A 16,069-nucleotide genomic window follows, 5' to 3' on the forward strand; every position below is an offset into this window, starting at 1 on the left:
TGTGACTAAGTTGTGGGTTCTGGTCCCTGCTCCAAGAACCACTTCTGCATTTTACCTCTAACTTTTTTTTTTTTGGAAAATGGACAACGCATCTTTGAAACAGCATCCAAAACTCATCCTTGAGAGGAGGCAGAACTGATCTGAATTGTCTGAAGCAAATAGAAGGATCACAACACAGGCTCTTATTTCCTTGGAAGAGATTTAGCCTGTTAGACTACTACAGATAAAGGAAAGGAGTACAGACAATCATATTTTAATACAGTGAGATCTGCCTTTTTTCTTTTTTAAAGATCTGGATAGCTTTTAGGTACTTAGGTCTTTAACGCACCTGGTTTAAAGGGACTGAAATATACCTGCAAGCTTTTATCTTTGTACTATCAGTTGATATATGGACCTTAAGAGACTAAAAGCATGCCCATGGCAAACTCAGTCCAAGGAAACAAATACTATTGCCAGAATTTCCATTATAAGAAGTGACCTTTCACTCCCTTCCAGAGATTTTGCATCTTCAATACTCACATAGAGGGTAAGGAAACTCACATTACAAGAGAAAATTGCCTTGATTTGTCTTTTGAAACAGCTTCTCCTTTTACTGCCTAATGTTCTAATGTATGACCTTCCACTCAGTAGTTGCTTGTCTGCCTGCTACAATATGTTTAACATGAGAAGCCTTTCCCCCTTTGACTAGATTTTCCTTTTATTGACATTTTTCTCTCTTTAAGGAAATTTCACATCTTATTGAGTCTTAGGAGTGCTTGACTGAAACAGTTTCTAGAACAATATCTTAAACCAAATTTTCTTTTGAGCCATGCTTCTGAAGCAAAAAAGTCCTTCCTTTGGAAAAAAAAAAATGAAGGGAAAATGAAAACAGAGTATATTTTCATTACACCCTGAGGATTGAAGGAAGCTTCCACAGAAGTTTGCTTACCTGAAGCCACTGCCTTAAACAGGAAAATCTGAAGTGCCTAAGTCCACAGTGCACTAGTTCTTTGCAAACCAATGTGAGCCAAAGTCCAGTGTTGATATTAATGCTTAATAGCAATTGTATCTGTAGTTTGCATCATCTTGCTACACAAGTTCATTATGGACCAGCCTTCTCATGAAGGTGCCAACACTCACTGCAAATTTCTGCTCCAGTTACAAGGTTCTCCTTAAGCTCTTCACAGCGCCAGGAGAGTCATTTCCCTCTTTGCTTTTTCACATGGTTTCTCAAGGGTTTATGAATTTTTATTCTCATGATTGTGGGGTTATTTGCATTAGTCTTACTCCACATCATTAGAGCTGCACATTCTTGGTATACACATTTTCCTTTTTCATATTTAATTATGGAATCCCAAGAGAAAAATGCATTCAGTTTGTTGTTGTTTTAAGAGTCCAAGAGAGATGTATTGCAACACTACCAGCCATGAAGGAACTATCAGTTAACAAAGTTTTTACATGTTGGGCTAACATATGTTACTTTTCTATAGACACTTTACTTTTTTAGTAATACATTCAGCATATTCTTTCATATGGGAGGAAAAAGAAGTCAAATAAAAGCAAATAATACAAGTCACTGCAAAAAGTAAACATCACAGAGTTTAATATGCCCATAAAAATATGTAAGAAATTGTTTTCTCAATATTCATCTATGGTACACGGAGCAGGGCACCCGCCATAGGGGACAAAGGAGAGTCACAGCCTTCATCCCACCAAAATGCAGTCCATCCTGTTGTTCATTTCAGGACTGTTTCTATAGTACTGCATTTCAAATGAAGATAGAAGTGACCATTCCATAGTACAACTAACATTAAATGCAAATAAAGTAATTCTTATTATAGCAAGGAGCACTGTAGCAGGCTCTATGAATTATATTCCCGGACTTCCTTATCAATTACCCACTTGATGTTCTCATGAGTGGTCTTTGATGACATCCTGTGCAACTGCAGATTGACTGTGTAATGCCAAGACTCATGGGATTGCTCTGCACAGAAGCACAGGCAGACTATTAACCATTCTGGTATAAAATGGATGATGGCTCTGAATAGAATTTTAGATGGCTGGGTTTTTTTTTTTTCATTCTTTGATACCTTCTGTACTGGTATTCTGCTTCTTTCAACTACAACTCAATTTTTCATTGCTTTGATACATCCTATATAGATATGAAACATTTTCTTCTAGCAAAAATCTCCACACACCTCAGGGGCTCGGGGACGAGTGTGTGCTTGCAAGGTCTGAATGTGGCTGAACATGCACACAGAATCGTTTGATATTGCCTCAGTGACAAGTCATGTTTTGGATCTGAACTCTGATAATACCTGTAGTGTGTTTCATGCTTCTGATAAAAAGAAAGGGCCTGTTGATAAGAGAAGGAGCAGGTACCTGGAACTGCTTCTTTTAAATTCAGTGGCAAGCCAACCAAACAGTCTTTCATCAACTCCAGTGGGGTTTGTGTCACTTCTGAATTGCTCGGTTTCCTGAGTGATAGGTGACACATAGGGTGATGTTAAAATGCTGTTCTTATTTGGGTCTTGATCCAGCAAACTCCTTAAGTATGAACTTAACTATAAGTTCATTTGCCCTTGAAATAAACAGGGCTATTCAAGTTGTATAAAGCTGAAATAAACCTGAAGTAATGCCTTGGACTGGATCCACTGGCCCAATATACTCTTGCATATGCATTCTTATACCAGGATGACTGTTTTCTCAGCTTATTGCCCCTGTAACAGACAGTTTACAGTTTTGAGTCTGGCCAGGGTTGTTCCATTCCCGTCTCATTGCTGGAAATCCCAACTCTTTGCCTCCCTTGGTCTGCCTTCTTGGAGACCTGGTGAATCATGGTGGGAGCAGAGCTGACTTGGGTGTGTTAGGCTTCTGTCCTTAAAAGGGAAGAGATGTCTTAGTCTGGTACTAGCATATAGTATTTTTTCTTAATTAGAGATCAGAATTGTGATGTTGTGTTCACTGACTAGGATTCACTTGATTGTTTATATTCACTCAAAAAACCCCAACAAAACAAGGTAAATGACCTTACAGTTTTATATCTTTCCAAAAGTTGTGACTAGCTATGGAATGCACTATTTTGACCATGAACTCTGTCATCTTTTCCTCTGATTTATATGGAACCTTATGGATAACAAATAAAGTTTCTCCTTATTGCTGAAGGGTGGGGGAATAAAAAAAAAAAGCCAATGAATATCTGAACATGCTGCCATAAATACAGTTTGCTTGGCATGCCTGTCCCTGAGATGAACTGATTTGTGGCTGTGATTCAAAAATGTTTTACTGTTCTTTGTGTCTCACTCTGGATTCAGCTATTTAGATGAGGCTAATTTTCAACTGAAGGCACTGAAGACCTATTATTCGCCCTGAAGGTTGTCTTATTTGTTAAAAAACCAGTGGCAAACCATTAACTGCTGTATTTGTTTCAAAGAGAGCAGCCTTGGGGGTGGAGGGTTGTATCTAGAAAACTCCCACATGCAAAAACTCCCAAGGTCCTTTCCTGAAAGAACAAATAGTTTCACAAGTGCTAAAATGAACTTCACATGGTTTCTAGCAACTCTCTCCCCAGCTGTAACAGAGGATGAGCTCATCAGGTTACATTCCATGGGGTTTAAGAGGGCATATTTCTTGTCATAAAACATGTCAGAATATGGTATTTTTTCAGCCTCTACCACTGTATCAAAGTTGTTTTTGTTGGCCAAACCACTTCTACAAGTGGAGTAAAGACAGAAGCAAACTTATACACAGGACACCTTAGGAAATGCGGCTGAAATTCCAGAAACCTTAGAAAAGTGGAACTAAATATGCCATATCATTGGTTAGGTCCTTAGACAAGGTCATTCTCTGAATTCTTCTTCTTTCTGAAGGAATTGACACTTATAAACTCTTCTTCCTCAATTGATATCCAAGAACAGATGTCAGATTAGCTATTAGCAAGCAGCAATTGCCTTTTTTTTTTTAATTTTAGTGAAGGAATTCATTGTCTACTGAATGCTGACAGGAAAAGTGAAATTCTTTCTGTAGTAAGCATGTCATGACTGGGAGTATCTTTAACAAGAATGTGTCAATAGGTTGCTGAAGCTTGCAAGGAAATGCAGGCATCCAGACCAAACAGGATGAAATTTGTGTTTCTGAATCTTGCTGTTCATGCAGCGTGGCATTAGGAGAACATGACCTAGCTGGGAAGGAGAAATAATGGATCTGCTGGGCACCCACAGTGGGGAGACTTGAGACAATCAGTATTTGCTGAATATTGAGCTGGACTTCTCAGCTCCAGGGCTGACAGCCAGCTGCCCTCTGTGAAGGGGGAAGAAGGCAAACACTTCTGAAAATGCAGCTGCTTTGAGCACTTAAATGGAAGCTCCTCTAACATGGACAGCTGGACTATCATGTATACCACTATGTTTAAAATTAGTGGTTGGGAAAGAATTAAAAGAGAGATTAGTTCAGATAAATAAAATATAGAGCAAGCTGCTTCCCAGGCAGTTCAGACTCTCTGCAGGGAATTGCCTCACTGTGAAGGATGTCTCCCAGCTTCCTTCCACTCATCTTCCTTATGAGATAGTTTCCCTCCCCCAGTGCTGGGATGTCTTTGTAACACCTGCCATGTAGAATATCCTCCTTCTGTGTATTGCTTAAGTGGCCTTTTTGCCTTATGACTTAACATCTACTTTTATTCCTTGTGAAATGATATTATATGCTTTTTAGTAAATGTGACAGGCAGTGTATTACCCACTGTCATCTTTTATTTACTCCCATAAAGCAGTATGGAAAACAGTTAACATGTGACATTCAGGATACTGTAATGCTGCATTGTACTGCTTTGCAACATTGCCTTGAAAGGGGGACTGCCTTTTCCTTTGCCTACATCTTTTCCCAAGTGTGGGGTTTTTTTTTTTCCTGACTTTCCCCATGGCTGATACCTGGTTTCCACAAGTTCCCCGAGTGTATCTGATGAAGACAATGCTTGTCTGCTTGGGAAGGTCTTGTAATTTTAAGTCTTACATCTTAGCTGCTACGAGAAGTACAGGAGCTGCTCACATCCCCTCGAACTGTTTCCCAGATGCTTGATGATTCATGAGGGGCCAACCTCCAGAGACCAAGCTGGGGTTGACTGTGTTTCCACATTCATCCAAACCAGTTAACTCTGCAAAATCCCACTGAAAATCTCCATAGAAAACCAGTGCTTTTGGTTCCTGTCCTGTCTACTCCACTGTCAGGTGAAGGCTCTGAGTGGCTCTGCATTTCATCCCGTGTGAGTTACAGAAACAGTATTTATGTGCATTCTTGGCAAATATACTTCTTTTGTGGAGAAGGCATATCTTCATACTGTAATATTTTTATATCTCCTGCTTTACTATACTAACCATTGTCTCCCCGTGCTTCCCTTCAGCCTTTCCTCTATAATGGCTTTTTACTGCATTTACCATAATAGAAATAGCAAGTCGCTGTGCTCTGATTTTTAAGCTTTTTAACATGTGCAGCTTTGTTTCTCCATTTACCTGTTCAACTTGGATACTGCAGAGCTGCACCAGCCATTACATTTCAGCACTGAGCTTGGTCAGCTGTGATTGACTTGCTGACAGAGCACCCCGGTCTGTGGAATTCAGAGTTTAACTTAAATGAAATGCCATGACAGAGCTTATCTTCTTGGGATACAAGAACACTGCTAACATATTTTCTCAGCTTGTGTAAAGTGCACATTTTTTTTTTTTTGTTTTGTTTGGGGGTATATATATGAGCACATTTAAAAGATAGGGATGCTGGGGAGGGACTCTTCGTCAGGGACTGTAGTGACAGGACAAGGGGTAATGGGTTAAAACTTAAACAGGGGAAGTTTAGATTGGATATAAGGAGGAAATTCTTTCCTGTTAGGGTGGTGAGGCACTGGAATGGGTTGCCCAGGGAGGTTGTGAGTGCTCCATCCCTGGCGGTGTTCAAGGCCAGGTTGGATGAAGCCTTGTGTGGGATGGTTTAGTGTGAGGTGTCCCTGCCCATGGCAGGGGGGTTGGAACTAGATGATCTTGAGGTCCTTTCCAACCCTAACTATTCTATGATTCTATGATTCTATGGTACTGTCCCTAGCAGTCTAATCTCAGCAGCTAACAGCTCCAGAGTAAAGCCTGTGCTAGGACTGTCTGGGGAAAGAAAGCCTTTCCCTCAGAGGCATGAAGCGCATTGAACCACACAGTCAAATGCATGCTTATAGTGGGAAAATGGCAAGAGTTTGCTGTCCAAGAAAGAAAAACAAAGTACTCTCAAATATAGGCCAAATTCTGCCATGGTTTACTGCAGTAACGTTTGTTCAGACTTGGGGAATGGCTGTTTCATTTAAAAGTGCAAAATTTGCTGTCATTGAATGGTTTTATTTTTATCCCTTTTCTTGGATATTTTGGACATAGTCTGGTGAATACCTTGTCCTCTTGGGCTCATTGGGTGTTTTCAGAGTCCAAAGGTCCTCAGCATTTCAGTAGGAACTCATTAGGGCTGGCTGGACATTTTGTTTCATTCCAGACTCCTGGGCGGGGGGGCGGGCGCTGGGGGGCTGGGGAAATAGAGGTGTGGTGTGTTTTGGGTTTTTTTTCTTTGTTTTTTAGTGTTTTTTTTTTTTTCTGAGTGGGAAAAAATGGAATAAAAGAAAATAGAAACCAGACTTAAGTGTAGATGTTCCTGATGAAAATTGCAACAAAACTGATAGGTGGGTGGTCTTTGTTTTCACTGAATTGTCATATTTGCAATGCTTGGAATTTCCAATTGCTTGGTCAAAACAGAACAAACCAAAACTGGGTAGTTTTGCTCTTTTGTGAGATATGGTATTAGGGCTGTATTTGCTTAGAAAGGGTGTCTCGGGGTATAAGAACATTTAATCTTGAATGAATTTAATCTCGAATGAAAACATCTTTGAAAGATGTCATAATTAGATATTTGGAGATAGCTTTTACAGGAAGCCCAGACTTTTATCTTCTAAGTTTCAGGTTGCTTGTGAGCTAGAATTATTACCCTGTCAGAAGAGTAACAATGAACTGTTGACACACAGCCACACTTTGCTTACTGCTACGTGCAGGGAGGTATTTACAGCCTGGAAACAGTGAACCGCAAGCTGAAAAATAGATGTACTTAGCATGGAGTTTGTCCTATTTCTCTGGGTTCCTGTTTACCATAAGCATTATGAAACAAATCTATTTCTTTTGGATAAAGAGCTTAGAAGTCTTCAGTCAAACATAAGATTTTATTTTAAGAAAGCAAGCTTTGATTACAAGACAGATGGCTGTGGCTGTTTGCTTACTTTGGGTTTCTATTTCCAATGTTCATAGAGCGGCTTAGTGGGAGAAATTTTCTTCCCATTTGCTCTTCCTCAGTAGCCAAATTCAGCAGAAAGTTTTCTGTATCTATTGCATGTAGTGGAACTGAAGGATGACCTGACATTCAGCGGAGTACTGGGAGAGATTCTCAGTTTAAGATTAGGAGCTCAGGTGTTTACGTGAAAGCAGGTGCCCAAGTTCCCCTGTTAAGCAGAAATTCGGTCGATGCAGTGCTGTGACTGACTCGGGACTTGTCCAGGGGTAGCTTCCACAGGCTGCTGACAGGAGGCTCAGCTTGCCCACAAGACAGCACAGCTTTCACAGGGGCTACTGGATGTGCTGCCAGGCCTCCCTGTCCTCATGAAGGACTGACTGTGTCTAAAATGGTGTGAGAAATCTTCCTGTTGGTAACCGAGCTGAGCCCTAGATCCCTGCACACCGCATGGGGAACACTGATAGCTGTCTTACAGATAGAAGCTCATATCTGAGTTTCTTAACTAGGAACTGGACCCGGCCGTGATCTGCATGTTGCCTTGGAGCCTTCTGGTTAACAAAATTTTACCATACTAAAGTTGTCAATGCACAAGAATTAGTTATTTGTAGTTCTTTGATGCTGAGAGCCAAATTCCAGTGTCAGTAACAGCTGGACAATACAAGTCTATGATTGGAACTGAGAAGACATTTTGACTTTCAGAGAGCGGGGTCTTGCCACAGTTCTTGCACATCTTTGGAGCCAGAGATTTACTGCTTTACCTCAAAGTAAAATTCAGGAACAATTGAGTATTTGCTTAGGTAGAAGTTTTGGAATTTTAATTAAAGACTTGACTGTCTTGAAGTTAGGAAGATGTTGGCGGGACAGTTTCTGACTTCATTGGTTACATTGTTTGTAAGCATGAAATAGCTTACGTGACTCATTGACAGCATATTATTCACACCATATAAATAAAATGAAAATGTTACCTGTGAAGAAATACTGAAGCACAACAAACAAACATAGACTCACTCACACTCACTTTCCTGTAGCCTTTTATTGCTGCTTTTGAGGAGAGGGCATCTCTTCCCAGAGCACCAAATCTGGGAAGAAAAGCTCTTTACCTTGTCACTTCACTCTGTCTCACATTGTTCTCAAGCTTGTAACTTCTATTGAAGTTAAAATTACTCTTTAAAACCAAAATGGTGAGAACCTAATTATATAATCAGTATCAATGGAACAGTAATGATATATTTATCAAGAAATAAAAAATATATATAGTTGAGTACTGGTTTTCTTGTTGTTTTTAGGGGGGTGAATTAATAGAAAATACTTTATTTCCTGTTTAATAACTGCTCCTAGACCCAACTTTTTATAGACTTTAAATGCAAGTAATTTGTTCTGTTTTATAAACTGTTGTGTTTTTTGCTTCCTGTAACTGGAACAACATACTAATTTCTACAAGTTGTGACTACTAACAGAGAGCAATCACCTCACAGACTTGTACCGAAAAGAAGAGACCATCAGCGTGGCAGGAAATGGCTGCATCCACAGTCCTCGCTTCCCCAGCAGTTACCCCAGGAATCTCCTGCTGACATGGCGGCTCCACTCACCTGAGAGCACCAGGATCCAGCTGGCATTTGATAATCAGTTTGGACTGGAGGAGCCTGAAAATGATATCTGCAGGTGAGTGGTGGAAGTTTGCAAAGGCTCCTTAACACCGCACTCAAGCTTAAGGATGTGGCCACTGGCATGAGACTACAAAACAAAACCTGGATAGGGTCTAGGATGGCCCTGCTTGGAGGACAGACCTCCAAGGGCCACTTCCAACCCAAACCAATCTTTGAGTTTATAAATAAACTGAGCTGTCCTGGACTTGAAGCCATTTTGTCAGGTTTTGTTCCTTCTGTAATATTTTAAGCACAAGGCACTTGTGCACTTAAATCCAGCTACTTAACAACTCAGGTACTACTTTAACAGGATTTTGTCCTCTATCACTTCTGTTATGTTTTAGCCAGTCAAAAAACATCTTTTTCAGTAGGTGGAAGGCTCTGGGAGGTGTGAGCAAGTAGGTATGTGTTTATATTGGGGTGTAAGGGACAGATAAAAATACACTGAAAAACATAACTATGTTCTTCAAATTACCTGTCTTTATTGTTAAACTTCACTGATATAGTTTCTTTTAAAACCATTAAATATAGGTCCACAAGCATCAGTGTACTCTGCATACTGATATATCTAAGTATATTCAACTATATCCCAGTTGCTTTGTTTTACCCTTTTAAGCAGAAGTGACTGTAAGCTCAGTTGATCTGGCTCATTAACCCAGGTGGATAAATTGTTTTGCATTAACAGAGCACAGATCTGAACCTTGCCAACACTCACTGAAACAGTACAAAACCATGGAGCTTTCTGTTTATATTTCATTTCTTTTATTCAGCTATCTGTTATGCAGGAGGGAGCAGGCTCAGGCTTTCCGTGTGCTCTGAAAGGCAGATTGCTGTGATGCTACTTATATAAAAGGCTCAAGTCTCAGCTTCCAGATCCCTGCCTGATCATGTTGTTACTTACACCTTATCTATGCAGAGAACTGGGCTGTTAGGATTTCTGCACACCGAGCCTCTGCTTATCTTATCTTCTTTGTCAATTAGTTTGCATGTATAAGATTTGGCATCTCTGCAGGGTTTTACAGGGTGGATTTTTTTTTCTTGTTTGTTAATTTTCTGTGTTACTGGTAGAGAGAACCATTTCTGCAGGTTTGCTTTCCGTTTAGTAATAAAAGGATGCAGCCTGAAACTGGCTGTCCTTCCCTCTGCCTTGATGGTCTTGGCAGCAGCTGCTCTGCTGTGGTACTGTTGGTCCAAGATCAGCAGCAAAATCAGTGATGACAGTTACCTCCTAGCACCACAAACGCTCTCCCGGATTGGGAGCCTAATGCATACAGAAGCGGCTTGTTAATATTTACATAGCAGCTAAACTGTGGCTGACCTTAAAGCATTGCAACTTTGAAATGGAGGACTAATTTACTGTGGAAAAAAAAGATTAAGTCTTCTTTGTCAAGAGCCATTGAAGGTGATGGCGTGGTGAGGGGAAGTCAAGCTGTTACTGGCGTTATGGGTTTGGGGACTGTCTTTTTCCAGAACAGCAAATTTAGGATGCAGAGAGAAGCAAAGACTTTCCATAGTGTCTGTAGAAGCTGGAGAAATATCACATTCTTTTCTGCAATAAAGCTTTCCCAGGCATTCCTGGAAGACCTTTATTTGCATAGTATTATTTCCAGAGTAAGGAATTTCTTGGGCAGACAGCTCATGATGGCTTTAAGCCTGTTAAGTACTCTGTGCATAGTAAGATTTTTCACTAATGCTCAGTATGTTTCTCAAAACTAGGTCCTTTCTGCAGCTTCAGTCCCTGACAATCCCTGCAGTGCTGCTTTAGAGAGACAGCCAGGCGTGTTTAATTGAAATGAATGCTGAGAGCTGAGCATGTGCTTGAATACTGTGCACAGTGGACAAGTAATTCAGGATCTCTGCACCGTACCTTCCTTTTGTACTTGCTTTTGACCTTACGCTTTTTTCTTCGAGAAACTTCTTAGTGTTTTCTTTAATTTTTTTCATTAATGCTAATTATTTTAATTTGCATACTATTAAGACTGAACTGATTGAAATTCATTCAGACTGAGGAATAAAAAGATACACATTAGCGGAGCTGTTTCAGAAGGAGAAGAAATATTCAAGGTTTTACAGAATTTTCTAGAAGTGCTGCTAGCATTTCCACAAGCACTTGATAAGAGATGATTCTGAAAAGCAATTAAATCACCCAGCCTCTGAGGCTCCTTGGATGCACAGAAACAACCTACTTCCACGATCATTGCAGCAAAGCCACTGCTGTTGAAAGCAGAAATAATCCCTGGAAGCCCCATTTTTCCTAGCAGTTAGTCTGCCTTATGGCCTCAAAGAGTGGGGAAGACAATTTTCCCCAAAGCCTACAAGGTTTTCTTGTTCTGAAGCCTCTGAAACCCCTTGTGCTAAAGTCAGCATTCAGTGGCTGTTGTGCTGCCGGGGGGCAATGGTGGATGCCCCTGGTCAGGCAGTGCAGAGCTCTGACCTGGTACCGTATCCTTACCATGAGAGAGTGGGAGTAGAAGACTCTGGGGAGAGCTTGAGACGAGTTTACCTCTGTCTGGAACTAAACTTTGTTGTGTTACAAAAAATGTATGCTTCAGCAGAGTTTGGGCATATTTAAGTGATTTGGTTAAGGCAAATCTGTTATTTTCTGTTCTATGCAGTTTGGGGTTGGTGAATGTAAGAGCAGCAGTACTGATATTCTCAAGCCACATAGTACTTTTGTGTTTTTCACATGGGCTCTCAGAAGAAAAAGAAAAGCACGTCTGTTATTTACAGAGCTCTTCAGGTCCCACAACTGGGCAGGGAGGCAGGCGCCTGGCCCGCAGACCAAGGGGTGGCGAGCAGTATATTGCTAGCAAGAACTGGTTAACAGTCTTAAACTCTCTCTTTGGAGGGAGCGCATGTTTTGGTAGTAAAATCCTTTCCTGGTAAAGATCTTAACTGTACTGTGAGGATGGCATGTCTCCTCATCTCTCATTGCCCCCATAAACTGTCCGCTCTTGTCATCACCTCTCCCTCGCCGGCTGCGATGTGTGTGGCCTAATTCTACCTCCACAGATATTGAGGGACTGCTTTTCTCATAGGCTGAATGAGATCAAGACTTTATTCTCTGCCTTCCTTATTCTCCAGCTCCATAAATGAACTCAATAAACGACCCAGGCAAGCAAATGTGCACACTGTGGCAGTGAGTGTGGTCTATGTGTGCCGTCATCCCTGGGGTTTAGTGTCTGCTGCTCTTGGCAGAGCCCTCTTTGGGCTCAGGACAGCAAGACTGTGGTATGGGTGCCTGGCCAAGGTGTGACCTTTCACAGGGCAAGACATGCTGTTGCTTTTACCCTGGTGACAGCACCCATGCAAACAGCAGAGGAGTCCCCACCATGGCACACAGTGTGCCAGCCTGCCCTTTTCCACTGTCTTCCCAAACCATCTAGCAGGAGCACCATGGCACCTACAAAGAAACTCCTAAAAAGCACCTTTCAGTGGCATGGACTGCCCTGTGTCCTTCCAGCATCTACCTTTGCTCTAGACACAGTGGCAGCTCAGCTCCAGCCCCCTCAGAAACTGCACAAGTACTTGCAGCTGCTCAGCTTGGGCAGCCTACCTTAAGTAATATTATCAGGTCTCTATATTATTTATCCACCACATGAAATGCAATGTATATGCTTACAGTGCACTAAGCACATGCAAGTGCCTCTCATTGCTACTTTAATGTGGTAGAAAATACTGTCATGTTCCAGGAGCCCAAAAATCATCCATTTGAGCACGTCCACCATTTATAGTGTTTGTTCTGATGTTTTGCAGTAGAGAATGGGGGACAGTTGTCTTTGTGTCTCTAGCTGTGCTCCTGTCTAATTGCAATCATCTTCTGTAACCAGAGTTGGCAGAAGCTAATTCTTTAAACTGGTTCCCAGGTATGACTTTGTGGAAGTGGAAGATGTATCGGAGACCAGCACAGTTATACGAGGACGGTGGTGTGGGCACAAGGAAGTACCTCCAAGAATAACATCAAGAACAAATCAGATAAAGATAACCTTCAAATCTGATGACTACTTTGTGGCTAAACCTGGATTCAAGATTTGTTACTCCCTTGTGGTAAGTCACTTAGCTGTGTCATGGGTGAGAGAAATAGTAGTGTAAAAGAGCATCAGTACTTAGAGACTGGATGGTGTTGCTAACTGTATTGGATGAAAACACTAATTCACTGAAAGTATTTTCAATCCAGCAACAATGTAGTTCAGATACAAATACAGATCAAAGGTTTTTTTTATATCCTGTCATTAAATATAAAATAAAGTCCAGGCCAAGATTTACAGTAATAGCATGTTTCAGAAGCACCAACACTTTCTACACTGAGTTTGCACTGCCAGTTCTTTGAGGTACTGCAGAAATAGCGAAGAAATGGCTGCTCTGTGAACTCCTTTTTTGTGTTCATTTGAGGGCAAATAAAAATACCTTGAGGGGCTATGGCTGTGATTCTGAGTTAGATGCAGAGTAGTTTATTCTACATGCAATGAAATTCTACATGCAGAACACTGTGCTAAGGCTCAGGCTGTATTTTTAACCACATATAAACATTCCTCTTTTTATATGCGGTGGCATTAGCAGTGTATCTTGTACTGTTTCAATGAGATTAAAACCTCCTCTGTTTTTATTTTGGTTTTGTCTTCAGGAAGCAGGAATGCTTATTGCTTTAAGTGGGTTTTGATAGAAATACATATTCCTCTGTATTGTCCTGATTGATATTATAATGCTTCTGGTGCAGTGTAGCTCGAAATAGGCAGATTTTGCAAACACTCAGGAAATGGTAAGCATTAATTTATTGTACTGTCATCATTACATTTTCATATCCATCACACTTCGTATTCCCTTTTTATTCAATCCACTGTTACTTAACAAGACTAAGAAAGCCCAGAATAGCAGTAATGTTAGTGCTGTAACAGGAGAGATTCATTGTTTGAGTCATTTCATTTCAGGCTCTTGGCTTTGCATGCATGCGTGGCTATGTATGCTAAAAAGAGTCCATAAACAGCACATTGTCAAGACAGCTCTAAAGCTATAAAGGTTGTGCTCCCTTGCATTTAAATTGTTAGGCTTCTAGCAGAGTAAGGCATTGCACTGCGAGTAAATCCTGAGCTCTAATTTACTGTGATTTGAAGGTAATCTACTAAAACTAAAATTTAGGTTGAACGGTCTATGAAAGACCACTGGGCAGAAAAATGAGACAGTAAAGCAGCCTCTTTTCACACTGCTCATATTTCAGTGCAGCCACAAAAACTCGGCTGCATTTAGAAAGCTTTATTCCAGACCATGTACAGCTAGTATGATAGTATTAGGCTTTCCAAAAATGAATGTTGTCACTCATAACACACAGTACTTTCTGCACTAGAAAGCTCAGAAAAGTCTACTGTATTTATCTAATTTCAAAACTATGAGTAAACAGAGAATTTTACAGTCTAGCAAATCTATTCAGAATAATAATCTCCAAGTGCGCCGTTTGAAATACTGTTATATTTCTGAGAAAAGAACTGTAGTGGCATTTGCGAGATGGAAGATGATATGTGCTTAGCTAGTCTTAAGATTCCAAACAGTTCTACCTAAAACTGCGGAATTAATATTCATCAGAGTCAGCCCTTATTTGATAGTCCCCACAGCCACTTAGAGTTCAGTTCATAGATATGCTGAGCACTGCTGACCCCTGAAGGTTGAATTTAGTGTGCATTTTCTAGGCAGCAAACCAGGTAGCATTAATGAAGCAGGCAAAAACATATGGTATTTCGTATAAGATGAAATGAAGGACCTTTACATTGCCTTTTTTTTTCTTTGTAAATTCCTCCAATGCAAGGCTGCTTCTAGGGGCTTTCTTGGAAAATGGTGCACAAGATATGTGCAAATCTTTAACTTCCATGATTTCTCTTATATATGGAGTTTGCCTTTCCATGGCTGTTGTTTATATGTGTACCAGAATCTGACTAATAAATTTTCCAAGCAAAATGGAAGCACGCAATTTGGAGAGTTCACTTGAGTTTATTGATCAGATGCGTCTTCTGAGCGTGGTGCCAGAATGGCTGGGTGAATTTCTTCCGATTGCATATGCAGCCAAACAGACTTGCAGCCTTGCTCTCTGGCCTTCCCATTTATAAGTCTTCAAGGAAGTCAGTTAAGTTCATTTGATGCAGATCAGGTTTTTACTTAGTTCAGCACTCTGCGTGAGGCACAAATGAGGCACCACAGAGCTTAGCAGAAACATACTTCATTATCTACTGGTGTTTTTGTATTAGCTTCATATTTCAGTGCAATTTAGGGAAACAAAAAGGGATTCTTTTTCTAAAGAAGACATAAGTTAGACTTGTGTCCATGGAAATCATGCTTGCCCTTATGAAACAAGGCATGCAAAACTGAGTGACCCATGTAAGATGGAAGGGCTCAGTCACTCAGGATGGTGGGATTAGAATTCAAAGTGACTCTGGAAAATTAGACTGAGAAAAACACAAACATGATCTTTAACAGGATAAGGTTGAAAGCCATGCAGATGCATGGGAGTAATTAACTGTTCCAGTATAAGATAAGGGGCAATAGGCAAGGGAGCAGATCTGTGAAATAAAGTCTGACCATCTAAATACAGTGCTTAACAACTTTTGCTTGCCAGGGATAGCTCCCTCCACCTTCTCCTCCTCTCCCTGCATGGGAGTGTATGAGCACCTCTGCCTCTGCCCTCTCCTCTATGGAGCTGAAGGACTAGGAAGGCTAGAGGGGGAACAGTGAGGGTGATTTTGGAGGGAAGGGGCCTATCCAACATGCTGCTGCCTGTTGCCTGTCCCTGATCCGTTCTTCCCCTTTGAAGCCATAAGGCTCCTGTGTAGAGTGAGAGCTCCAAATTGTACCTGCCTCCAGGAGCATATTAGTGAGTTGACTGTGCCCCACTGCTTATCCCAAGCTGAATAAGAATAAAAAGTGTCTTTACATGACTGGAAAATGTCAGACCTTTTCTGGGCTGTTTGTGGCAGTGCAGTTAGTAAGCATGCACAGCTGGTGGCTAGTGTCTACAGGTGCTTCACATTCAAATGCTCAGTTGTAACTGTGCGGTTTGTTGGTTTAGCCTGGGTATCCACACAGAGAAATGACTCCCTTGAACCTATTTAAAAATTGTCTTTTTCTTCAAGCTTCACAGACCTAGAGCAAAAGTGGTCTTG

The 16,069-nt window shown here is 40.9% G+C and overlaps 1 protein-coding gene across 4 annotated transcripts in view; it reads left to right on the forward strand.

Moving 5' to 3' along the window:
• The window catches only part of PDGFD (platelet derived growth factor D), a 144,748-nt gene that overhangs the window by 74,872 nt on the left and 53,807 nt on the right, over positions 1-16,069 (forward strand). For 3 of the 4 annotated variants that reach the window (XM_065678681.1, XM_065678679.1, XM_065678682.1), the window contains exons 2-3: positions 8,736-8,940; positions 12,791-12,971. In XM_065678681.1, the coding sequence (XP_065534753.1) occupies positions 8,736-8,940; positions 12,791-12,971 (386 nt within the window). The remainder of the gene's footprint in view (positions 1-8,735; positions 8,941-12,790; positions 12,972-16,069) is intronic. The other variant, XM_065678680.1, reaches the window with a different exon arrangement.

Source organism: Lathamus discolor, chromosome 4 (assembly GCF_037157495.1).
Source record: "Lathamus discolor isolate bLatDis1 chromosome 4, bLatDis1.hap1, whole genome shotgun sequence".
In the NCBI taxonomy this organism is placed as follows: Eukaryota; Metazoa; Chordata; class Aves; order Psittaciformes; family Psittacidae; genus Lathamus; species Lathamus discolor.